General features: G+C 32.2%; 1 protein-coding gene across 1 annotated transcript in view; it reads right to left on the reverse strand.

Moving 5' to 3' along the window:
• The window catches only part of Jhbp2 (Juvenile hormone binding protein 2), a 50,002-nt gene that overhangs the window by 15,964 nt on the left and 6,866 nt on the right, over window positions 1-27,172 (reverse strand). The window contains exon 2 of the mRNA XM_075379755.1: window positions 8,640-8,776. Coding sequence (XP_075235870.1) covers window positions 8,640-8,736 — 97 coding nt within the window. The 5' untranslated portion in view covers window positions 8,737-8,776. The remainder of the gene's footprint in view (window positions 1-8,639; window positions 8,777-27,172) is intronic.

The following is a 27,172-nucleotide window of genomic DNA, read 5'->3' on the forward strand; positions in this document are numbered from 1 at the left end:
TTTTTTCTTGTTTATTTTAATGCGGTAGTTCTTGCGTAGGACTTCATCCATGCCGTTCATTGTTTCTTCTAAATCCTTTTTACTCTCGGCTAGAATTACTATATCATCAGCAAATCGTAGCATCTTTATCTTTTCACCTTGTACTGTTACTCCGAATCTAAATTGTTCTTTAACATCATTAACAGCTAGTTCAAAACTTATTAGGATGATATAAATCTGATAGAAATAGAACCCTAATGATGTTCAATCGAATCGATTCATTGGAACCGGAGTTACAGACAAAAAAACAGGAGTTTTGATTACATTTTCAAAGTTTTCATTTTGTAACTTGAAGGGCGTCATGTTAGAAAACCAAAATTAGATTTTTCCGAGCACCGCAAGGTTTGATCTGGTTTTGCAATAACTCAAATTCGTATTTAAAAAAAAAAATAATAAAAATATACATTTACACAGTACCTCGCAGAATAAAAGAACACATGATACAAATATTATATGAAATAAAATAAAAAATCGAAAGCAAAAATTTATCAAAAATCATTTCAGCAGTGCAACACCCTTTCTTTCTTAACTAATACCGGAAATATGACCTTCTGACGCACTTACTGCGACAGAGTTTTTTTCACTGATATCTACTATTAAAATACATTAAGAGTTAAAAAATTTGTTTACTCGTAACACCAAATTACTTATAACAAGTATTTATATTAATATTTTTAAGAGGGAATGATTAAACTCACAGATTATTGAGATTAATTATATTCAAAATGTCTCATGAAGAAATGGAGAAACGTTTCGGACATGTTAAACTGATAAAAACAATGAAAAAAGTTCATATGAACAAAGGTCTGGAAACGCTTTGTTTTGGAGTTACGGTTAGCGAAAGATTTCGCCCGGATTTTAGCTCTTCTAATAAAAAGAAGCCTTGCTGTAATTTCTGGGAGTCAAATTAAGGAGTAACGTTGGAGTTTTCTTATGTAATTTGAGCTGGAAAATGGGATAAAACAGATCCCAGAACTTTAATTCCAGTAGTTTTTAAGATATTCGACGTAATAGACAAACTTCAAATAACAGTTTTTTTTAGGTTTGTAGTTCAGTAGCTTTGTTAAATTATTAATAGATGCGGAAGATTTAATAACAAAAATTCTAGAGAAATCAATTCTGAGAAAACTAATGTAAATACAGCCGATAAAAAGTAAATAAAACCGTTAAAAATTTTTTTTTTAATGGAAGCAAAACAAACGAAAAGTAGCAAAAAATCGTATTATTCTTCCAGTAACTAATAATCATAATTTTTAAACATTTTTGGTGTATCAGCATTTACGAACGAAAGGGTCATTTCCAACGCGTTCTTTTTTTGTTGAACACCAAGTAAATAATCGTGTTACTGATGAACATCGTATGATTCGCATATTTAGCGTAGCCCAGGCACTAGTAGAAGGCGAATTTTATGTCGCACCGGTTTGGCAAAAAACAAAGTGAGGCCAGTCCTACGGAAAGGAAATTTTTATCCTTTCAAAATTTATGAAGAAGGTTCAAAATTTATGACCAACAGATTACCACCCCGGCGATTAAACTTGTGTCATTGGCTTCTAGACAACGCTGATAAGGAAATTTAATTTTATTTAATGATGAAGCCACTATTACGAGAAACGGAGTCTTCAATCCTAAAAATAGTCATTTATCGAGCGGAGACAATTCACATGGTACTCCGGAAACTAGTTTCCAACATAGATTTCACATTCATGTTTGCTATGGCATTATTTATGACAAAATTCTGGCACCGTTTTTTTTTTTTCAATGAAAACCTTACGGGAGAAGCATACGTTCATTTTTTTTTTTTTTTTTGAAATAATTTGCCGGCTCTTTTGGAGGATGTACCTTTACAAACTAGATTGAAATTTCTAGCTCGATAGTGCAATACCAGAATTTTCTTTAGTACCGAGAAATCGCTTGAATGCTAATTTCTTAAACTGGATTGGATTTGGCGGACCAATCAATCAGTTACCATGATCACCTGACTTAACGCCACCTGATTACTTCATTTGGGGCCATATGTAAACAATAATATACCAAAAAAAGGTTAAGACTAAAGAATAGTTACTCTCATTAAAATTCGAAATACTGTTGAATTTAAACGAAACGATCTTGAGATGATACGGAAAACCACTGGAAATATTTTACTTTGGGCAGAGTGGTGTGTACATTGTGAAAGAGGGAATTTCGAACAATTACTGTAACTGAGGTTTGTTATTCTTCCACCATTTATTATTTCATGTATTTTTTTGTTTTGCTAAATTAAAAGGAATGTTTATTAGAAAGAAAAATACAATTTTCTGTCTGATTTGCTTTAATAAAAAACCTATTTTTAATAGGTTTTATTTACTCTTTATTGGGCGTATTTACTTACATTAATTTCTCAGAATTAAATTCTATACACGTTTTATTACTAAATCTTTCGCATTTATTAATAATTTAACAAAGCTATTGAACTAAAAAACTAAAAAAAAATTGTTTTTTGACACCGAATTTTGTGTTTTACGTCGAATATCTTAAAAACTACTGGCGTTACAGTTCTGGGACCTGTTTTATTCTATTTTCCATCTCAAATTACATAAGAAAGCACCAACTGTAATTCTGAATTTAAGTCCCAAAAATTACAACAGGACTTCTTTTATTAGAAGAGCTGAAATCTGGGCAAAATTTCTCGCTGGCCGTAGGTCTAGAAACAACTATGTTTACATGAAGTTTTTTCATTATTTTCACCAGTAGAACATGTCCTGAAAGTTTCTCCGTTTCTTTGTGGGACATCCGATATATTTAAATTAAAAATTAAAACAATAAAAATAAATCTGTAAATAAATTAAACAAAAAAAATTAATTAAATGATTGTAAAAAAACATTTGGTAATTATTTAGTTGAGATGCCTCACCCCGAAATCACAAAAAAACATATCAAATTCATTCAAAATTAATATTTATTCATTTAATGATGTATTTTGGAAAAGTAGAAAATCAGTACATCATTTACATAACCTAACCTAGCGGTGACTAACCATGTATCGGGGTATTACAAAATGACTACATTACACTGTTTACTTTCATATTTCTTATGTTTGTTAAGTACACGAAGTCGTTTTCTACAACGGAAAATGTGTCGATCTTCACTCAGCTTCATTTCTTTATTACACGATGTGTTTCGGCAAAATGCCATGATTATAAAAAAATTGTCTCACTTTATCAACCGACTGAGAGAATTCAATAAGTGTAATAAATGTAAATTCATAATTTTTACATATACATTTCAGGTCCAGCAGATTTTTTTTCACTCATTGTAGTTCACTCTATTTACTTTATGAACACTGTAAATTCTATAAAGAAAACTTAGACGCCATGTGAGAATAGCAGACAACAATGTAATGTAATGAATACTTTATAAATAATAAAAGTAGTGTAGTGAATAAGAAAGAATTCTACGTTATCCGGAGGTGAGAATCTGCATTATCGAGGGTACCAATATTAAAATATCTACTTTTCCGACATTTCATTTCCATCATAAAATACATTTCAAAAGACTTTAAAACGATTTGATATGTTTTTTTTTTTTGTGATTTCGGGGTGAGGCACCTCAACTAAATAATTACCAAACATGTTATCAAATAAATTAAGTCAAATTAATAAAAATATCATATATGAAAATCCCTACTTACCACATTCGAGAATTCATGTAATGAGAGGTCATTTTTTTCTCATTTCAGGAATATTTTTATATCATTTTCTGAGATTAATGAACAGACTCATACGCATTTTTATAAAATTACTTTGTTACGATTTTCTCAAAATTAACTTCTATCATTTTACTGTTTTATTTTTTTTAGACCTGCATTTCATTTAATTTTTAATGATTTTTTTTTTTTGTAAAATATATTATAGAAAACTAATCGGAATATACAAAGGCGAATGTTTGAATAAAATTTTACATTTATTTATAAAATAAATCATTCAAAATAAAATATTTTTCATAATAATAACATTTAAATGAATATTGATTGTACGATTATAAAAGAATTATACGGAACAATTCAATATATTTCCTAACCCAATACCGGAATTGTACTGGGTTATTCCATATCCGGAAATAACTTACGTAATGGAATTAACTTACAAAATGGATTTTAACCATTTCTTAAGTTATTCATCGCATTTAAAATGTAAAAATCTTAATTTGTTTATAGCTTTTATTCTTTAGCATTATTTTTTAAGCTTATTCTTCTTTAAGTTTTTTATTCTTTATTCTTTAAGTTTTATTTGAATAGCATCTGGTACTTTTTAAGATATCCGCCAGAAGATGATTAAAAACCGATCTGTAGTTAGTGAGTTAGTTGTTAGATAGCGCCAAAAGTGCCATAATAAAATGATTAATATAATCTAACCAAATTTAACCTACCCTCGCTAAAATTAACGAGCGTAGGTTAAGTTTGCTTAGATTATATTTATCATTTTACTAGCAGACCCGGCAATGCTTCGCTATTGCTAGATTTGAGTATATACTCGTTCATAGATTAAATGAACACAATTGAATGTTTGAAAAACCATTAAAAAACTATACGTTATACAACTTTACACAATTTAACCTTTCGCTTTTTCCCAAATTCCATTTCCCCCCGATCCGCTGTTTCCCATTTCCTTTTCCCCCTTCTCTCGCAAGTAAATCGGTTCAGTCGTTTTTTAGTTTACAGCAGGCACACATACGAACATTTCCTTTTATATACGTAGAAGAAGAAAATCAGTTTGTATATTTATTTGTTTGTTTCGTAAATATCTCTACCCCGGTGCCACGTAGCGGGTATAGTTTTTGCAAAACTTTTTCTTTTCACGTAACTAATATATATTCTGAACATGAGCCAAATCGGCCCGTAAATACAATTTTTCTAAATATCTCGACCCCAGCGCTACCTAGCGGGTCCTAACTAATTCAGAAACCTTTGCAGGCGTTCGCATAACAAGAAAGTTTCATCGATATCGGATGAACGGTTTAGGAAGGCATAAGAGACATACAGACATACAAACAATATATATATATAGATTATGGTACTTTTAGCGCCATTTAACAACTAACTAACTAAACTACACTGACTAATTGACTAATTACAGATCGCCTTTCTTTGGCGTGTGTCTTCTTGAAAAGTACCTTTTTTCAGCCTCCGACACCACCGTTAGGTATTGCTTCAGATGAGATAAATTATTTGTAGCGTGTGTGTGTAGAAATTCCATGCCTGACCGGGATTCGAACCCGGGACCTCCGGATGAAAGGCCGAGACGCTACCATTCGTGCCACAAGGCCTTAAAAATTGCCTAGTATTTTTTAGATGTTTTAAAGTGTATTAATTATTTTCTAATTTCCCAGTTAAAGAGATATAATGGGATCGTAAAATATAGATCGATTAAAAATATCTCAAAATTGGTATTTTTTAAGTTTTGTGCTTTAAGAAGACATTAAAGAAAAATAAATTGTAAATAATCAGTGAAAAAATGTATTATTCCAGTGCTCCAATCAAATTTATATCTATTTTTGTCAGACGGACGTTCGTGCGTACTAGAAATATATGTTGGTTTTTTAACTCTGGCCCAGAGGTCGAATCCCGATTAGACAAGGCATTTTCATACGCTACAAATTTCAATTTGAGCTAATGATCATAGCAGTCAAACCCATAATCCGATGAAAAAATAAAATAATTTTATTCTTATATTTTAACAAAAAAATATATAAAAAAACTTTATAAAAATGATTTTTATATTAAATGCACTAAAAAGTAGAAAAAAAGTGGTTAAAGTTTTCTGTGAAATAAAGAATCGAAAAAAATTTATCAAATAGAATAGGTGGAAGCAGGATAATAATCTAATTCTACACTTTATCACATTCAAGAATAACCTAGTACGCGGTTTAACCGAATAAATAATAAAATGTCAATACAGACAATAATTTTTAGTATTATTAGATAATGCCTTAATAAAATGACCTCTTAAAAACACTATAGTCCAACGGTGCTTAATTAAAATTTCTATGGACACAGAAACAAATACGTAATTAGTTTTTACTAAATACCTTCTCTTTCGCCCTTCCAGCGTGTTTTTGGACGGATTTGTCAATCAAAGAGCCCTTGATTTCCGCCATCTTCTGATCGCTACTAAAAAAACAACTAAACCGCTTTCATATTCCTGCCACCGACTAAACTAGAAAAGGGAACGAACGAGGAACGTTCCGTACACACGCAGAGTAGAAAAAACTACCAGCACGTCAGGGTCAACGGTACGGGAGCGACAGCGCTGTCTCTCCCTTGCGTGCAGCATCCTATGTGCGCATGCGCACAACAGCTAATCACCACACGACTGGATTTTTGTAACTTTTTCATAAACTGGGGGATGACTACTGATATTAAGCTTAAGGCTTATATATTGTACAAGTATAAAGAAAGAATTAAAGAAAAAAGAACTCATTATATTAAATCTTACCGATAATATGAAGTGGGGAAATAGGAGTTCTGCAGTTCCAGTACCTATACGCGAGCCGCCATTGTAAATGAAATATGAATTTTGCTTCAGCCGTAGAAAAAATACTTTCGTTCAATTTAATCAATTGAAACGACAATATCGTAAATATGAATTATTTCAATAAGAAAATATGCATGTAAACGAGGTTGCATAAGTTCAAGGGGCATTTTTTCACTTAGCAACTTAGGAGCATCTTAACGGCTTGAAAATGTTTCTTAAATGTGTTATTATCAAGACCAAACCTGTACGCATAATTTCAGAGAGAATGGATTAGCGGAAGTGCATCAAAATTTGACTGAAATGTTCCGTACCGTAAATCTCATATACGTAGTCTAGAGCGAGTTAATATACGAGGTTTATTATTTTTTCAAGGTCCGATCGGTCACGAAATTAAAACCACAGTGAAAATAAAAAAAAATTATTTGTTACACTATTTCTCTACATAGTCGCCACTGCGATTTAGACATTTGTCGTAGCGTGGTACCAGCTTTCCAATACCCTCGTCATAGAACGGAGCCGCCTGTGTTTTCAGCCGTGTTTCTACGCGGGTCTGCAGCTCGATGTCTGTGCCAAAATGTTGTCCTCCTAGCCGGCGTTTCATGTGAGCAAAGAGGTGAAAATCGGATGGAGCCAAGTCCGGGCTGTATGGTGGGTGATCAAACGCTTCCCGACGAAAACGCTGCAGGAGGTTCTTTGTTACAGCTGCAGTGTGCGGCCGAGCATTTTCATGGAGAAAGACAATGCCTGATGATAACATTCCTCTCCGTTTATTCTGAATTGCCCTTCGTAGACGTTGAAAAGCCACGCAGTATGAGGCTGCAGTGATGGTCGTGCCACGTTCCATGAATTCCACCAAGATTACTCCATTCCAGTCCCAGAACTCAGTAGCCATACACTTTCTGTTGGAGAAGGTTCGCTGGAACTTCTTCGGTTTACTGAGAGAATGAGAATGCATCCACTGTTTGGATTGTTCTTTTGTTTCTTCAGTTTCGAAATGGATCAATGTCTGTGACAATATTGTTCAAAACATCTTCTCCTTCATTGCGGTAGCGCTGGAGAAACGTTAGGGACGCGTCCATTCTCATTGTTTTGTGATGGTCGGACAGCATCTTGGGGAACCCATCTCGCACACAGTTTGCGGTACTGAATCTCTCGCTCACAATGGTGTAGAGAACTGACCTTGAAATTTTAGGAAACGACTCGCTCAATACAGAAATTGTGAACCGACGATTTTCTCGAATCGCCTCATCCACTCGCTCAACGAGATCATCGGTTGACACTCGCTTCCTTCCCTGACCGCCTGCATCATGAACATCTGTATTTCCTGTTTTAAAGTTCCTGCACCATTGTCGCACTTTGCTATCACTCACTGAAGTTTCACCGCACACATTACTTATTCGTCGATGAATTTCAGTCGCATTACACTCTTCAGCCTGAAGAAATCGAATTATCGCACGCAATTCACACTTGGCGGGAGATGCTATTGTTGTAGACATGTTTACATGCTAGCTGCGTGTTCAGAACTAAACGAAGTGACGCGGCGTGATTGAAGGCCATACTAGAGACGCTGCGCAATACATATGCACAAAGGTTCATCCGATTTTTGTGCGGGTTTTTATTTAGCGACCGATCGGACCTTGAAAAAAATAACCATCGGAAGAGTGGTAAAACGTACATATTTACTTACAAAATTTCATTGTAACTTAGTAACAATTCTTACAAACTTAAAATAAGAATAGAATAAAATAAACATACTTATATAGAGATAAATAAAACATACATGGAAATATACATGTTTCATATATATATATATATAATATTGTTACAATAACAATATATCAAACATTCTTGATATATTACGATTTTAGATCGTTAGGTACTCCCAAAGAAATCCTATATTGGAGTTACCAACTTTATAACTTAAATTTAGAACAACTTTATAAATGTCTTACTAAAAAAACAATTACGTAAAAATTTATCTATTAATCACCCAATTTACATAATACTATTTACATTTTGAATACTAGAAACTATTCCAAAAAATAAAAATCTGTATAATATATATTATACGAATCCGTTATTAATACTTACGTGTATCAGAGGAATACCAACGCTGGCATTTAAGTACTGTTACTTGTGACACAATTAATATAACTGCTGTTATAACTTTTTCACTTAATGTTGTCATTTTTATTATTATAAATTAAATGATGATCTTCGGGGTTTTCCTATAAAAAATAAATATTTAATTACGAGTAATTAAACAAAAAAATCTCTCTTTATATTAATATTCATAATTATTTACATAAAAATTGTTTAAAAGATGGAGCGATAATCTGTTTGGAATGCAACAAGTTTTTTTAGTGAAAAGTAGTAGTAAAGTTGTTCATACGAAACATGGTATATAGAGAACGGGTAACAAAGGATCTAAAGATAATTCATTATCTGAAAATAAATCAAGATTGTTTAATATAAAGAAAATTATTTATATAATTTTATGTAATTAAAAGGGAATCTAATTTATGAAATATTTTATTTTAAATATATTTTATATGACTATAAAAGAAAGCAACTTAGATTGTTGTCTTGTTCCAGACATGCTTTTTCACTCGTATTTTAACAATAACAATAATTATTTCAGTCACGAAAGCTAAAAATTAGAAACATGCCAGTGGTTATCTATAAAGACAAAATCATTGTAAAAAAATTTATTCGGAAAACTTTATAAATATTTTTTATTTCTCTTAAACTACATATCATATACTACTTCTGTATTTAATCGCCACATGAATTAAGATATTTATCGTAGCGATACACCAGCTTCAATATATCCTCGTCGTATTCTTCTGCCACCAGTCCATTTAGCTACTGATTAATTAACAGCATTTTTAAGTTCATCGCCACCCGCGAATCGCTTACCGCTCAAAAATTCTTTGAATTTCACAAATAAATGGAAATCAGAAGGAGCTAAGTCCGGACTATATGGTCGGTTATCGTAAATCTCTCATCCAAATATTCTCAGCAAATCACGTGTCGGACCCGCACCATGTGGACGTGTATGCAGCAGGACAACGCTCCCCACGTCGTCAATCTTGAATGGCGCCACGTAACTGTAGAGTATCGGAATAAACTTCTAGATTATGTGCTTCGTATTTTCTGTTAAATTGAGAGGAATATTTATGTGTATATTCCTCTCAATACATATCTAATAACAAGACATATTTTCCTTAAAAATACGTCTTGTTATTAGATATATATTCACAAATTTTCATACACACATTATAAGAATTCTCTTGCGCACGAGAAATTAACTGATCTACCCATCCTAGATAATAATATTTCTATATTTTGTTGATATTTTATTTCGAAAAGAAAATATCAACAAAATTGTATATAAAACCAACATCTTCATGCAGATACCTATCTATCTATTATTTTTTAACCTCGGGACCACCTTAAGGTATTGCTTCAGAGGATGACATGAATGACAATTTTTGTAGCGTGTGAAAATGGCATGCCTGACTGGGATGGATTCGAACCCGGGACCTCCGGATGAAAGGCCGAGACGCTATCACTCGCGCCACGGAGGTCGGTCAGGCAGATATCTAAATTTCCTATCAACAAAACTAATATCACATAAAAAATCGGTAGTCAAGAATCTTGCAAACAGAGTAATAAAATTTACATATCCCGAAGTTAGACCAGAATATATAAAAAGAGCAAAACATTTATTAATAAATAATATCTGGAAGATATCATTAATAAAATGTTTAAAAATACAATTTATAAACACTAATAATATATCAGCCAACCATCCTCCTAATAAAAATAAGAGTGAGAATTATGTTGCATTACCATATGTCGCAGATTTGTCTGAAAAGATTAAAAAATTACAACAAAAGGATTTCGTAAAAGTCCATCAAAATTACAACAATCTGAATAGTATGTTTTCTAATTTAAAATCGCCGATAGAAAAAAATCAACAAGCCAAAGTAGTACACAGCATTCCGTGTAAAGGTTGTAACGTTGTGTATATTGGACAAACATCTCAATACCTTAAAAAAATAGAAGCCCATATATATATATATATATATATATATACGTAGAAAAAAAGGAAGTGACAGAGCTCACAAAATATACAGTAGAACATAAATACTCGTTTCATTTCAACAGCACCAAAGACAAAGAATAAAGGACCACTCTAGAAATGATATACATCAAGAAAAATACAAAATCTGTCAAAAATAGAACGGACATAGCCGGATTAAGCAACAAATATGTTAATTTATTTATTTTTTGTAATTATATGTTTATATCATACATTTATTTTTAAGTAAAATAATGTTTAATATTTGTAATTTTTGAGAAAAAAATGTGCATTGTAAAGATTTCAATAGACAGGAAATAGCAATCTTGACCCACCGGGTTGGTCTACTGGTGAACGCGTCTTCCCAAATCAGCTGATTCGGAAGTCGAGAGTTCCGGCGTTCAAGTCCTAGTAAAGTCAGTTATTTTTACACGGATTTGAATACTAGATCGTGGATACCGGTGTTCTTTGGTGGTTGGGTTTCAATTAACCACGCATCTCAAGAATGGTCGAACTGAGACTGTACAAGACTACACTTCATTTACACTCATACATATCATCCTCATTCATCTTCTGAAGTAATACTTGAACGGTAATTACCGGAGGCTAAACAGGAAAAAGAAAGAAAGGAAATAGCAATCAGATTATATAAAGATATACATGTAAATATCTAAAGATGAGTCATGTGTGAGTCAGGGGATCTATTACAATAAGAGTGGGGATAAAATATTGTTATCTAGGATGGGTAGATCAGTTAATTTCTTATTATGCAAGAAAGTTCTATATGAATGTGTATTATCACTTGAGGAAGCTCTTTTTTTTCTTCTGTTTAGCCTCCGGGAATTACCGTTCAGGTATTACTTCAGAGGATGAATGAGGATGATGTGTAAATGAAGTGTAGTCTTGTACAGTCTTAATTCGACCATTCCTGAGATGTGTGGTTAATTGAAACCCAACCACCAAAGAACACCGGTATCCATGATCTAGTATTCAAATCGTTGGTGTACACCAAACATCAATTAACCACACATCTCAGAATTGGTCGAACTAAGACTGTACAAAATTACACTTCATTTACACTAATACATATCATTCTCATTCATTCTCTGATGGATGAAGCTTAGAGAACCTGAGGAAGCTTAGAGAATTCTAAGTGAAACGTAGTGAAATTTTTTTTTTAAGTTTGTATACTTGATTGATCAATCCAAGAGATTAATAAAGATAATATTTTTAAGTACGTCGTGTTATTATATTTAATTCTATCCAATCAAGAGACAAAATAAACTTAAATTACATTGAAGTTTTATGTATATATATATATATATACATAGTGTGTGTGTGTGTGTGTATGTGTGTGTGTGTGTGTGTGTGTGTGTGTGTGTGTGTGTATGTGTGTGTGTATGTGTGTGTGTGTGTGTGTGTGTGTGTGTGTAAGGAAAAAATATTTTTTTCTTTAAAAACATTTAGATGAAAAAATGTATTATCTGAACCAACTTTTTTTTTCTTATTAATGTAGTAAAAGTAGGGTAAGCTGTTACGATGGCATAGATAAAAACAAAGAACGGAAATACGTACCGTTGTTCAATTAACATGAATTCCTACCACTTACTTGGTTAGTTGTAACTAATAGAATAAACTTTATTTATTTGAACCCATAGTTTTTACTGGTTTTTTTCTCATGGAACTTTTATAACCTATTCTACTAGTGAAAATAATGGAAAAGGTTTGTATGAATATGTCCTAAAATGCTTCATTTACCAGTTACGGCTAATAAAAGATTTCGCTCGGATTTCAGCTAACACAATAAAATGAGGTCGAATTGGAATTTTTAGGACGTTAACTTAGAGGCAAAATTTCTTATGGTTTTAACCTGAAAATCTAATAAAATAGGTCCCAGAACTGTATCTAGAATAGTTTTTTTGAGAAATCTGGAGTGGAAACCAATAGACTGGGGTAAAAAATCCTGTATTTTTAATGTTTGACGTACAACAACTTTGTTAAATGAGTAATAAACATATAAAACTTTAAAAACCATATAGAGAATTTAATTTTGAACAAAATGGTTTAAGATAAGTTGAGTAAGAGTAAAACAAAGAATTGTAAAAAAAAAATTCGAATTTTATTTAGAAAAGATATTCTTTTGTTCAAAAAAATGTTATGTAATAAAATTCAGGATGATTCATGAGAAAAGGGATATAATTTGGAAATGACTATAGAGCTTTAAATAAAGAATAAAGTTCATACAAATATATGTTCAAGAACGCTTTGGTGTCGAGTTACGGTTAACGAAAAATTTCTCCCGTGTTCCCCGATGAAATGAGATCGTACAGAAATTTTTAATGCGTTATATGAGGATGTGAACTTGATTTTATATATTTTTGACCTGAAAAATCTAATAAAACAGGTTCCAGAAATTTATCTCCCGTAGGTTTCATGAAGTTCAATGTAAATTCGTTGATGAAAAACACGTTTTTTAGTGTTTAAGTATAACATTGTTAACTAAAAAAATGCGTAAATTTTATTATCAAAACTATTAAAGAATTTAATTCTGAGAAAATTAATATAATAAAGTAAATGAAAAATAAAAAAAAACCATAAATTTATTATTTTCTTTTTTTTTTTTTTTTGTTTCGTCATCAGTCATTTGACTGGTTTGATGCAGCTCTCCAAGATTCCCTATCTAGTGCTAGTCGTTTCATTTCAGTATACCCTCTACATCCTACATCCCTAACAATTTGTTTTACATATTCCAAACGTGGCCTGCCTACACAATTTTTCCCTTCTACCTGTCCTTCCAATATTAAAGCGACTATTCCAGGATGCCTTAGTATGTGGCCTATAAGTTTGTCTCTTCTTTTAACTATATTTTCCAAATGCTTCTTTCTTCATCTATTTGCCGCAATACCTCTTCTAAATTTATTATAAAAAATACAATATAACAAACCTTAACATGAAAATCAGATGTGGACACCACATGACTTCCTTGTACGTCTATTAAATTACATATACACATTTTTAAAAGTACATAAAATGTTATTTCATTAATAACGCCTGATTTTTTTAATATATTCTATTTGTTTTTATTGTTATCATTGAATTATTTATTGTAAAACATTTTTTACAATCAGAGGTTAATAATTACTAATAAATCAATATATTTAAATTAAAAAAAGGTAAAAAAAGGAAATGAAGTCTGATTCGAACCGATGTGCCTTCTCCTTGTATGATCCAAGTATTTCATTAATTAAAATTTTGTTTGCCTACAACTCTGGTACCAATGAAAATAAGTACCACTTATTACATATCGTGTAAAAGCTCTCAGTGAGAACTTATTACTACAGTTAAGAATAAAATCGGATTAATCGTTTTTGAGTTATGCGAGATACATACATATGTACATCCCAACCCCGTAGGGCAAGACACCCCCGCCTTGTGACGCTTCTGGTCGCCACACCTCCCCTCCCGTTCCTAGACCTGATGGAGTTTAACGGGAGTCGTCTTTTGCCTTCTGACTTTTTACATCTCATAGTAATAAGCTTTCTTCTTTTTCCTGTTTAATCCTTTCAGATAATACTTCACAGGATGATATGTATGAGTGTAAATGAAGTGTAATCTTCTACTGTCTCAGTTCGACCGTTCCTGAGATGTGTGGTTAATTGAAACCCGACAACCAAATAACACCGGTATCCACGATCTAGTATTCAAATCCGTGTAAAAATAACTGACTTTACTAGGACTTGAACGTTGGAACTCTCGACTTTCAAATCAGCTGATTTGAAAAGACGCGTTCAGCACTAGACCAAATAGTAATAAGCCAGGCCTCGGTTGGGATGCCACCGATGTAAATGCCTCGGTAGACACTTACAACGGTGATTTATGAACTCAACTCTTGCCTTCTCTGTAGGCTTCGTCCGGATATCTTGAATATCCTACATCGTTTCCCTCTGAACTAGCTAACCGAATTTCGCGGAAGCAGAAACCCCGCGCCTAGTTCTATTTTTATTGAGCCAATTTCTAGTAAATTTCTCGAGATTCGAGGCAAATTTAACAACATACCACCAAAAAATATTGTTCGCAACAAGGAATTTAGTCCTAATTACCTTAATGAACTCAACTTTAGTTCATACCCCAGACTTAGGTTAATTTACGGACTCCGGTTTGGTCTACCAGTGAGAGACGGACAGAACTCCTACTCCCACTCAGCTCCATCGCAGAGTCCCGCGTGACATTTACTTGTTTTCAACTATCGACGAGATGCCGCTACACCTCACGGCTGCATGTGATCCATGCCCTTGACAGTGCAGTCGCTATCCCGCCGGAATTGTCGTGTGCACATTAACATCATATGTGCAGACGTCACACCGAAACTAGTCAAAATGGATTCAGGGATTTTCAAAATGGATATTTCCGTTGAAATCTGAAAACCGACATTTTTCGCGATTATAATTCTTCCTTTCAAAATGTTCATTAATTGTATTATATAATAAATATGAAAAATGGATGAACGTAGAAAATATAAGAATGCTAGTGATGAAGAAAGTATCGGCAATTAAGAAATGCTATAAACAGGAAGTGCAAACTGGCGAAAGAAGAGTGTATTAAAGAAAAGTGTTCAGAAGTGGAAAGAGAAATGAACATTGGTAAAATAGACGGAGCATACAGGAAAGTTAAGGAAAATTTTGGGGTACATAAATTAAAATCTAATAACTTTTAATATTTAATATTTAATTTTCATATATTAAAATTTAATATATTTTAAAATACAGCAAATATCTATAAAAAATATTTATTCGAAAAGATTGTTATAATAACTGCGCCACGCTTTTATTTAACTAAATATTTTCATTACTTTTAATTTTAAAATTTAATAATTATTACAATTATTTATTTTTTATTTATTGGTTATTTATTAGATATTTATATAATTTATTTTTTTACTTTTCAGTGCATTTTTATATTTGTTAATATATTATATTTTTTTGTTTAAAATTCTCAATTTGATTTAATTCTTATTTTTTACTTTTTAGAGGGTTTTTCTAATTTGTTTCCTTTTTTTATTAATGTTAATATTAATATTAGTTAAATAAGAAATTTTAAAAAAATAATTTTTTATATGTAATCAAATATATTTTTGTAATTTTGTTTTGTTTTTTGTATTCTTAAGACTAAAAAAATTAAAAATATTTATTTTTACACATCGAAGTTACATACGTGTACCAAATTTCAATCATTTTCATACGATAGTTCATGAGAAATGAACCTGTATTTTTTTTGTTTTTTTTGTATTTTTTTTTTTTTTTTATTATAATCTCGGAAAACCTATAATCTAATATAAAGTTCTCGGGGAAGAGTGAACTCATTCATCTCTCAACCATTCCCACTTAATATTTATGTAAGAAGAAAGCGTAAAACAGAGATTAGAAGGAAAAAGATAAAATAAACATGAATTATACATATAATTATTATTATTATAGTGCATGTGCTATCACCGTAATATTACAATTAATAATGTATAATAATTACTGGAATTTCGTTCCATCTAAACTATACTATTCAAATGAAGTATTTTAAAAAACAGGATCATATTAAAGTATGGAAGCCGTTTCTTATTTAAAATCTGACATATAGTAGGAGGAAGAAACAAGTGCGAATACAACATGGTTACTTATTTATGGTGTATTTCAAATTTCTGCCATTTGACTTGTAGCTGCTCATTTGCTATTCTGTTTGTAATACATTTTTTTTAATTATTTTTTTTTTTAATTTTCACTTCCTTGTACGAAGTAAAGTAAGTATTAAGATCGCGAAAAATTTCTGTTTTCAAATTTCAACGGATATATCCATTTTGACCATCCCTGAATCCATTTTGACTAATTTCGGCATGACATCTGTACGTACATATGTATCTCACATAACTCAAAAACGATTAGCTGTAGGAAGTTGAAATTTTGGATTTAGGACTGTTGTAACATCAAGTTGTGCATTTTCCCTTTTGATTACAATCAACTTGACCAAGGACTTTTGACTTTTTCTTAACTGCAGTAATAAGCCCTCACTGAGAGCTTTTTAACGATATATCATAAGTGGTACTTATTTTCATCGGTTCCAGAGTTATAGACAAATAAAATTTTAATTAATGAAATATTTTGAACTTACAAAGGGAAGGCACATCAGTTCGAATTTGACTTCATCTCCTTTTTCCTTTTTTTAAAGCTTTTATTTACAATCGCATCAACAATTACAGTCATTAGCGGCTGAAGTAACACTATCATGTAGTGTTACATAAAACAACAAAAATAAAAAAAACGACAAGTAACGAACAACAAATACAAACTGAAATACATAAATCAGAACTAAACCAATAAATTTTATTCTTCATTCCACTGTAGGAGAGGAACCACAACGACGTATTATACCTTTTTCCGATTTAGTAGAAATTTCAGATCTGAACCCAGGGCTAAGTTTTGTCGGATTGTTCCAAAGATTGGGAAATCAAAGGGCAGATGGTGTACGGGCCATTTGACCTTGCAAGCCTTGCATTTAACCTTTCTTTAATTTAAATATATTGATTTATTAATAATTATAAACATGTGACTCTAAAAAACTTTCGCAATAAATAATAATTCAATAAAAACAATAAAAAAAATGAAAAAAATCATAAGAATAGCTTCTGATTTTTTTAATAATTTTATTTATTTCATTAATAAAGTGAAATAAATAAAATTTGATGTAATTTTAAAAATGTGTATGTATATATTTATATAGATGGCAATTCCCAATTCGATTGGCATTTGCAATCACATCAATCAATCAATAAAGCTCAAGGTCAATCTTTAGAACTGTGTGGTTTAGATTTAGATGCGGATTGCTTCTCACATGGGGCAACTGTATGTTGCGTGTTCCCGAATCGGCAAACCAGATAGCCTTTTATATCTACGCAGACAGTGGAAAAACAAAAAAATATTGTATATCCACAAGTATTGCAAAATTAAACTTCTATGAAACGTATGCTTTGTTTTGTTTCTCATTTCTCATCCATGCAACCACAATGTGCCACAGAGATGGGTGGCGGGTAGAACTAGGTGCAGACTATTTTGAGTTTTTGAAGCGTATACAAACGAACTTAACATTTTTATATATAAAGATTTGTGCGCTACGAAAAAAAGTCCTGCGAAAAAACACATCATTTTAAATGCTTACAAAAGCAGAGTAATGCTTACAAATGACAGAATAATCAAACGGCGTTGATTTCAGATGTTAATAAACTGCTAACGTAAGTAGAAGTTGTGCTGCTTCAGTGTACAACGTGATTCTCGAGTATAAATCTACTAATGAATTATGGTCTCCAAAGAAAACAAAATACAGATTTTTTTTAATAAAATACAGATGTTTTAGCTGTTAAATATAATTCCAAGAAATTTGGTCGTTGTGTTTGACAGCGGCCATCTTGCATTGACCTGATTGGTTTTCCTTTGTTTACATTTCCAAATTAAAAATAGATAGATAGATTTATTAAAAATAAATGAAAACAATCTTTGATATGGGTTATATATGGTGCTAAAATTTGAGCTCAATCGGTGCAGAACATTTTGAGTTTTTGAAGCCGTACACAAACGAACTTAACATTTATATATATAATTTAATAGGCGTACAAGGAAATCATGTGGTGTCCACATCAGATTTTTTAAAATGGTTTAAATTCGTTTTCAAAATTTATTTTATTAATTAATTTATATTTAAAATGAAATATTATGATAGTTAAAATAAATAATATCTGATGACCTAGCTATTTAATTTGTAGCAACATTGTAAATTATTTATTATTATTATTATTATTATTATTTCTCAAAAAATATTAGGAATAGTTTTGGTAACTATTTAAAAAAATTATTTTTAGGTCAAATAAGGCAAAAATATCTCATAATTTACCTCTATAATTAGTATCCAAAAAATTTATTATTTCATTATACCTACGAAACGAAAATCAGGGTGATTTCTTTCATCAGTTACAATTCGTTAAATAAAACATTTCTAGAACTACTTTTATAAACCTTTTATGTGTAATTTTTAGCTCTAAGGAGAGAGAGATAGAGAGAGAGAGAGAGAGAGAGAGAGAGAGAGAGAGAGCGAGAGAGAGAGCACACACACACACACACACATGTACATTAAAGTTATTTCAGACTTAATATGATAACTTATTAAATAAACAGAAAACAAATTATAGCATGAAAAGAAAGATTATTTCTCAACCAAAAATTTATAATTTTCTAAGAACGAGAGGTCAATGATATATAATACGAAATAAAATGTGTTGTATAGAAAAAAAAAGCAAGCGTATAAAATATATTTTATTATATAGAAATAATAATAGTAATATTAACGGTGAAAGAATCGTCACCGCCTGTCTTGTCAATTCTTTTTTCTTTTTTTTACATTCGTAATGCAGACTAGAAAAGTCACGTATAAAATGTCATCTCAACACACTAGATTATAATCCATCATCAAATCAATTTTATATTTCTCTATAGAATAGTTTATTATTATTATTATATTTTAATTATTAATACTTTTAATAAAAATTTTATATTTTGTTTTTCACAAAATTAATTTTACAAAAACTAATAATAAAGTATTTTTAAATACATCTTTTCAAATTTGTTAACCCATTTGACAGTGGTGGAGACGGGCACCACATCTGATAATCAACTTATACCTTAGATAAGGACTAGCTGCGGAGGCGTGCCGACGGCACGCCTCTGCAGCTAGGCAATTGGTATAGGTATAGGTAGGCTAGGAAATTGATACTAAAGAATCGGTATTTTCCGCTAATGATCGGTATATTCCGGTGCCTACGTTTTTGGTTCTAGTTCATTATTTTATGAACATAAAACAATCACATAAATATACAAAAAATATGTAAAAAACATTTAAACACCACTTATAAATTAAACGCACTAAAAGATAAAAAATAATTTTAGGACGGTATCTCAGAGTGGATTTGACGACAAGCTTTGATGGTAAAAGTCACAGCTTCATATTAAAAATTTGATGTTATTCCCAATTTTTTGTTATGCGTGTCTGCACCCTACTCTTTAGATCATTCATCACGCATAAGAAAAAATTGGTAAAAACATCAAATGTTTTTAATTTGAAGCTATGACTTCTACGATCAAAGCATGTTGTCAAATCCATTCTGAGATACAGTCATAAAATTATTTTTTACATTTTAGTGCGTTCAGTTTAAGAGTGATGTTTTAAAAATTCTTTACATATTTTTTATTTTCTAATTTTTAGTGCATTTGAATGATTTTTAAAAGGTTTTTTATTTATTTTTAAATTTCTACATAAGTCTTCATAAGTTTATGTTTTATAGTTGCGCTAGCGCACAATTTTGATTATATTTAGCGAAAAATAGGATTGGTACGTTATACGGTGGGTTAGTGCAATAAAAAATAGGGCTAAACGATTTAATTTCTGGATAACCAAAATCCGGTCGATCAAGAGTAACCGACGCATTAAACAGTCAGCGCTCGACCTGTTGATAGATACGCCGTTTGAACCGTGAAAATCGGACAAGCGCTTGCCGAGATATTACGAATTCAATTTCCGAACGGCGACCCGGAGGCAATTGAAAATCCGTCGGGTACCACTGGGAGCGGATGGGACTTCTTTGACGGGGTCAAAAAATTCTTCAGAGTCCTAGGACCGACCGTTTTCAAGATATTTGAATTTTCGTCCGAATGTCGGATCCGGCTAAAAAGTACTAAATTTTCCCAAAACGTCGATAGATATCTTTTATGCAGAGTGATTCAAAGAAACGGGAATTTTGAAAGTTGTGTTGGTAGCCGTGGGCGATTGGTACCACTTGATAAGTGGCGCCAGTCTCTCTAACATAACCTGCCATGAGTTTCGCCGTCATTTGAATCTGGGACGGCACAACCTTGTTTCATCAGCACATGCAATTAAAACATGGATATCTAATTTTGAGGAAACCGGTTCGGCAATGAAAAAGAAACCTCCAGCCCGTGAGCGAACCGTCCGTACACCACAGAATGTTCAAAATTTACAAGATGCTGTCACACGAAGTCCACATCGGTCAATCCGTCGTCTCTCAGCATCTTTACAATCGCATAGTTCAAGTGTTCGAAGAATGTTAGCGAAGGACTTGCAATTCCATCCGTACAAGTTGCAGATCGTCCAGGAACTGAAACCGAACGATGCAGTTGTGCGAGCACAATTCTTGTGCGAGCACGATTGTTTGGACAACGTGTCATTTCACGAAACGGTGACATTAGATGGCCTCCCAGATCGCCTGATCTCTCAGCTTGCGATTACTTTTTGTGGGGTCACCTTAAAAGCAAAGTGTTCCACAGTAGACCTGCTACAACGGAAGAACTGCAAAGATCCGAGAAGTAATTGCGGAAATTCCAGTTGAGATGTTACGTCAAACCGTGAACAATTTAACAAAGAGACTTCGTGAGTGTTTACGTAGAAGAGGAGGTCACCTGCAAGATGTCATATTTTAAAAATAAACTAAATGTATGTATCCTAAAATGGCAACATTTGTACAATTACATGAAATAAAATTCATTTTATAAAAAAATTTTCCATTAACGTTATTTAATTTTTAAAATTTTCCGTTTCTTTGAATCATTCTGTATAAAAGAGAATTTCCTGACCGATTCAATGACTCATAATCAACGTACAACCAAAACTATTATAAGTAGAGACTTGAAATTTTCAGGGTACCTTTAAGTAGGCGTGCACTAATAAAGGATTTTGTGAAATTTTGATTTTAAGGGGTTCAAATCGATAAAAAACTAAATTTCGTGTTAACAGCGCTATCTGTTGGACGTAAAAGCAACATAGGCTATACTAAATATTTTACGATTCCATTACAATGTTTCCGATATGTGTGTCCGCTATAGAATAAAAAAAACTACTGGATCGATTCACACACGGAGAAGAAGGGAGAAAGGGAAAATTCGGAAAAGGGAAATAGGGAAAAATCGAAAAAAATAAAAGGGAAGAAGGGGAAAATGAAATGGAAAGGGAAAAAAGAAAAGAGGAAAGGGAAATGGGAGAAGAGGAAGGGGATTAAATAAATTATAATTAAAATTAAATAAAAAAATATTAAATTAAATTTTAAATAAATAAATAATTCAATTAAAATGGAATTAAAAAATTAGAATATGTAAAGCAAATAATTGAAGATGTCAGATACAAAAAAATTGGTTGAGAATTAAAAGCGTAGGTAAAGCATGAAAATGAAGTAATTCATTACATCTGTCAAATAAGTAATATTAACACATCGTGTGCGCACACAGAGCGACAGAATGAGTGTGTAAGTGCTCCAGACTAATGCCTTTAAATTTTACAGCTGTATTTCTCTGTTTAAAATCTTGGTAATAAGATCATTATAGACAAAATGCCGTAAACAAAAGAAAATGTATAACTTCCAAATACGTTAAAGTGAAATAAATTTACGTACGAGTAAAAAAGTAACACATTTTAATTGATATTTATACGTCCATGGCTCCTGTAAATATTCACTCAAACTCTACAACTTACGCCATTTAAAAATCCATTAATTTAATAAAAAAATTTTTTCAAGTTCCTAAACTGCACATCTCATATAGAACAGGACAGACAGCAATAACATGTTTCACGTCTTCCTTCTCTTTATGGTTAAAATACAAGAGTGTGACGAACCCGTAAAAGAATACTTGTTCAGATATATATTAATTCCGCTCTAGCCTTAAAAAGACAGATAAAGTAAAAGATTTTCTTCACTGTAAATGCATTTTTAAAAAAAAAAAAAGATCCAACTAATTATACAATGAGAATCTTTGATTATTTACTGCAACTGACCTGAATTTTTTTTTCTTTTTTTTTTGTAGTTTTAGGGTCATCGACTGCTATGGCCATTAGCCCTTTCCACATAAAAAAAAAGAAACACAAATAGAAAAAATATCTTTTCCTCCCCAAAAACAGAACACAGGTGACATAATCAAGGTCTAGTATTATCAAAAAGAGCATCTAAAGATAGACTTATCAATGGTTATTGAAATCCCGAAAACACAACACAACAATGGTGTAAAGACCATTGTTATTTTAAAATACTTTTAGAAATTTCTTACGAAATTTGGTCAATAAAACAAAATTTCTCTGTGATGAAAATTAAACTGTACATTTAAAAACACAATATGACAATGATGTAAAGGGCTCTTGCCATTTAATAATCACACGCTTATAATAAAACAGCAAGAAATACATATCAAAATTATCGTATTAATACAAAATTAAAAATATTTTTTAATTATAAAATTCTTTAATGAAACATATGATCTATTTCTTCTTCAATTCTATCGCCTTGGTTTCCCTTTCTGCCATCTTTTTGGCTTTCTTTTTCTATTTTCCTAAAGACCTCGAAGTCGAAATCCACGGTATGTGAGGCCTCGGAGATGGAGTCTTCAGGTCCTCCACCGTAAGTCACGAGGGATCTCCTGCTTCCGGCATCGGATGATACCGGCTCCATTGGCGCAGTCAGAAGTACATCACAGTCCAGACTGGATTTACTCATTGCAAGAAAGTATGGGGCAACCGAGTGTCTCATCCTGTCAGCTGAAGGCCTCCATGATTTTGGAGGCTCCATTGTAGTCTTTTCTAAATTTTCCCTTTCCAAAGTCAATATTTTTGGTTTCCAGAGTTCGGATTTTTACAGTCTGAACTTTAGCTTCAGGTTCCTTTTGCATTTCCCCGTTTGCTTCGCCTTTGAACTAGTCGAAGGCTCATTTTTCAGTGGAATAGGACATCTTTGTTTTGTCACGTCTGCTTTTATTGTTGACGACTTTGGGCTGCTGTCCCTAATTGTACGGTTCTTCAATTTCAGATCAATTATTCTTTCAACTAAGATTGCTAAGGCTAGCACCAGGGGAAGTCCATTCGGACTGCCCAGCTCTTGGTGGGGGACCAAGAGCTCAGGCCACCCTGGAACTTAGAGTTCAAAGGGAAAATTGACCACTCATAAGCGGCGAGTCAATGTGGCGTGAGCCGCATTGTCGGACCGTGTGGGAGTTCCTTGATGCCGTTGCTTTGTTCAACCGGCATCAGTAGTTTAAAGGATATTTAAGACTCCTACCGCTTACCGTAGGAAGCTATCTTCGAGAAATGGCTGGCCATCGGTCAAATATAACTCCAAGCGCTAGCTATAATTTGGTGGACAGGTACTTGCTGGCATTCAGCGACCTAGGCGTGGCAGCAAATTGCTGTCTTTGACGGAATAAATTTTAATTTATTGACAAGTCATATATTTTAATATGTAGACGGGTTACGCCTACCCATTTTAGTAATATATGACAAGCGAGTGGTTGCCCTACACGCTTATTCCGATCACGCAGTTAGGTAAGCTCTAGAAGCTAATTAGGATATTGGTCGCTAAACCATTTTGAAGAACAATAGCCGTTTGTGGTACGGACATTCGGTTTTATGTTAGGGCGACCGAATGGGGTGGTGGTGGGAAAAATGCCAGACAAACCAAGGCTACCACCAGTTCTGTTACCACGTCCTTTGGTTTGAAGGTGACTGCAGGAGCAGCAGCAACCTGTGCACAAGACGTGACCTTTGGCGTTCTGCTATGCACGATTTTTCTTGCTTCAAAAGAATAGACCTACTGAAATTATTATTACTTTTACTTTAATATTCGAAAACACATCTTAGATACCCGTACCTTCCAATAAAGTACTTGGCGGAAGGGTGAGGTAATCCGTAAATCATAGCTTTCAATTAATTTGCCTAATTTTGTAAAACAAAAACTTTCTTTTTTACAATATTTTTTATTTTTATTTAAGCGGAAGATTTCGGAGGATTAATAAAGATTTTGTTATACTGGTTCGGACGTATAAAACACAGTACGGATTGTTTAAAGGAAAATGAAAAACTATTTCAGGGAAAAAACACTGAATCATTTTTAAAGTCCTACTGCTATTATATCCCCAAACATTCCGAAACGGTAAAATAGACTGTTAAATACCTAAAGTTTAGCCGAAAAATAAGTATTGTGATGAAGCACAATTCCGCTGAAAAAAAATTAGGCGAATTTAACCCTCGATAGCTTAACAATAAAGTACTTCCTCATAGACAGATTTGACGATAAATTAATTCCCAGATATTCATAATTTTTAACTACTTCTGTTACATTCTTTCTACTTTCATATTACCATTCCTCATCTCTCGATCTGAGCAGCTGGAAGAGTGTGGACCGATTCGTCAGGGGGTATTCTCAGGGCCAAGAAGGGCGACCTGAATAGTCCTAAGCTTTGTGAAAACTAGGTAGTGGCCTACTCAGGCTACGGTAGAAGGAATCGACCTAAAGTAATACGTAAAACGATTCCGGGTCGAGTCCTGGTAGAAAGTGGAGTGGTTTTAGCCGGTAGTCTATTGTTGGCGATTTGATAAGATCACCATTGGGAGCCCGGCACTTCCTACATAAATGTATTTCCATCTTCTCCCCCTCGCCCAAAAAAATATAATAATAATAATTATAAAGTTAGTGTTTCTAACTTTATTTAGTTTACAAACATAACATGTAATTTTTTTTCTAAAATAGCATGTAGATTTAGTTTTAGAAATGTCATAATTTCTTTTCTAATTTATTTTTTTTTTAAAAAACCCTATTTAGGATGCTATAAATATAATTTAAATGTAATCAATTGAAAAAAAAGCAATAAAATAAATACTAATATAATATTTATAATTAATTCCATTAATAATAAAGAAAAAATCTGATGTGGAGACCACATAACTTCCCTATTAAATTACCACATACGCCTATTAAATTACATATACACATATTTTAAAATGAAAAGTGCATAAAATTTTATTTCATTAATAACTTTTTTATATTTATTTTATAATATTCATTAATAATATTTTTTTCATTTATTTTTTTTTATTGTTGTTATGGAATTATTATTTACTGTAATTTTTTTTATAATCAGAGGTTAATAATTATTAATAAAACCATATATTTAAATTTAAAAAAATAAGTTAAAAAAAAGGAGATGAAGTATGATTCAAACCAATATGCCTTCCTCTTTTAAGATCCAAATATTTCATTAATTAGAATTTTACTTGGCTGTAACTGAGGAACCAATGAAAATAAGTACCACTTATAATACATTGTTGAAAATCTCTCAATGAGGGCTTATTACTGCAGTTAAGAAAAAGTCCAAATTCCAGTTTTTTTTAATTTTGGACTTTTGTTGGTTCCATCGATTGCAATCCAAAGGGGAGGTGCATAACTAGATGTTGCAACAGTCCTAAATCCAAAATTTCAACATCCTACAGCTAATCGTTTTTATTTATGTGAGATACATACGTACGTACAGATGTCACGACGAAACTAGTCAAAATGGATTCAGGGATAGTCAAAATGGATATTTCCGTTGAAATTTAAAAACCGGAATTTTTCGGTATCACAATACTTCCAATTTGGTTTCTGGAAAAGTATAGGGACAAGGGAAGTATAGCGAAGCAATTTTAGGCCTCAGATTAATAGTAGAAGGAAGATTAAAGAAAAACAAACCAACATACTTGGCGTTTATAGACCTAGAAAAGGCATTCGATAACGTAGGCTGGAATAAAATGTTCAGCATTTTAAAAAAATTAGGGTTCAAATACAGAGATACAAGAACAATTGCTAACATGTACAGGAACCAAACAGCAACAGTAACAATTGATGAACATAAGAAAGAAGCCGTAATAAGAAAGGGAGTCCGACAAAGATGTTCCCTATCTCCGTTACTTTTTAATCTTTACATGGAACTAGCAGTTAATGATATTAAAGAACAATTTAGATTCGGAGTAACAGTACAAGGTGAAAAGATAAAGATGCTACGATTTGCTGATGATATAGTAATTCTAGCCGAGAGTAAAAAGGATTTAGAAGAAACAATGAACGGCATAGATGAAGTCCTACGCAAGAAGTATCGCATGAAAATAAACAAGAACAAAACAAAAGTAATGAAATGTAGTAGAAATAACAAAGATGGACTACTGAATGTGAAAATAGGAGGAGAAAAGATTACGGAGGTAGAAGAATTTTGTTATTTGTGAAGTAGAATTACTAAAGATGGACGAAGCAGGAGCGATATAAAATGCCGAATAGCACAAGCGAAACCTGAGCCTTCAGTCAGAAATATAATTTGTTTACATCAAAAATTAATTTAAATGTCAGGAAAAGATTTTTGAAAGTATATGTTTGGAGTGTCGCTTTATATGGAAGTGAAACTTGGACGATCGTAGTATCTGAGAAGAAAAGATTAGAAGCTTTTGAAATGCGGTGCTATAGGAGAATGTTAAAAATCAGATGGGTGGATAAAGTGACAAATGAAGAGGTATTGCAGCAAATAGATGAAGAAAGAAGCATTTAAAATATAGTTAAAAGAAGAGACAGACTTATAGGCCACATACTAAGGCATCCTGGAATAGTCGCTTTAATATTGGAAGGACAGGTAGAAGGAAAAAATTGTTTAGG

Source organism: Lycorma delicatula, chromosome 12 (assembly GCF_047948215.1).
Source record: "Lycorma delicatula isolate Av1 chromosome 12, ASM4794821v1, whole genome shotgun sequence".
Taxonomy (NCBI): Eukaryota; Metazoa; Arthropoda; class Insecta; order Hemiptera; family Fulgoridae; genus Lycorma; species Lycorma delicatula.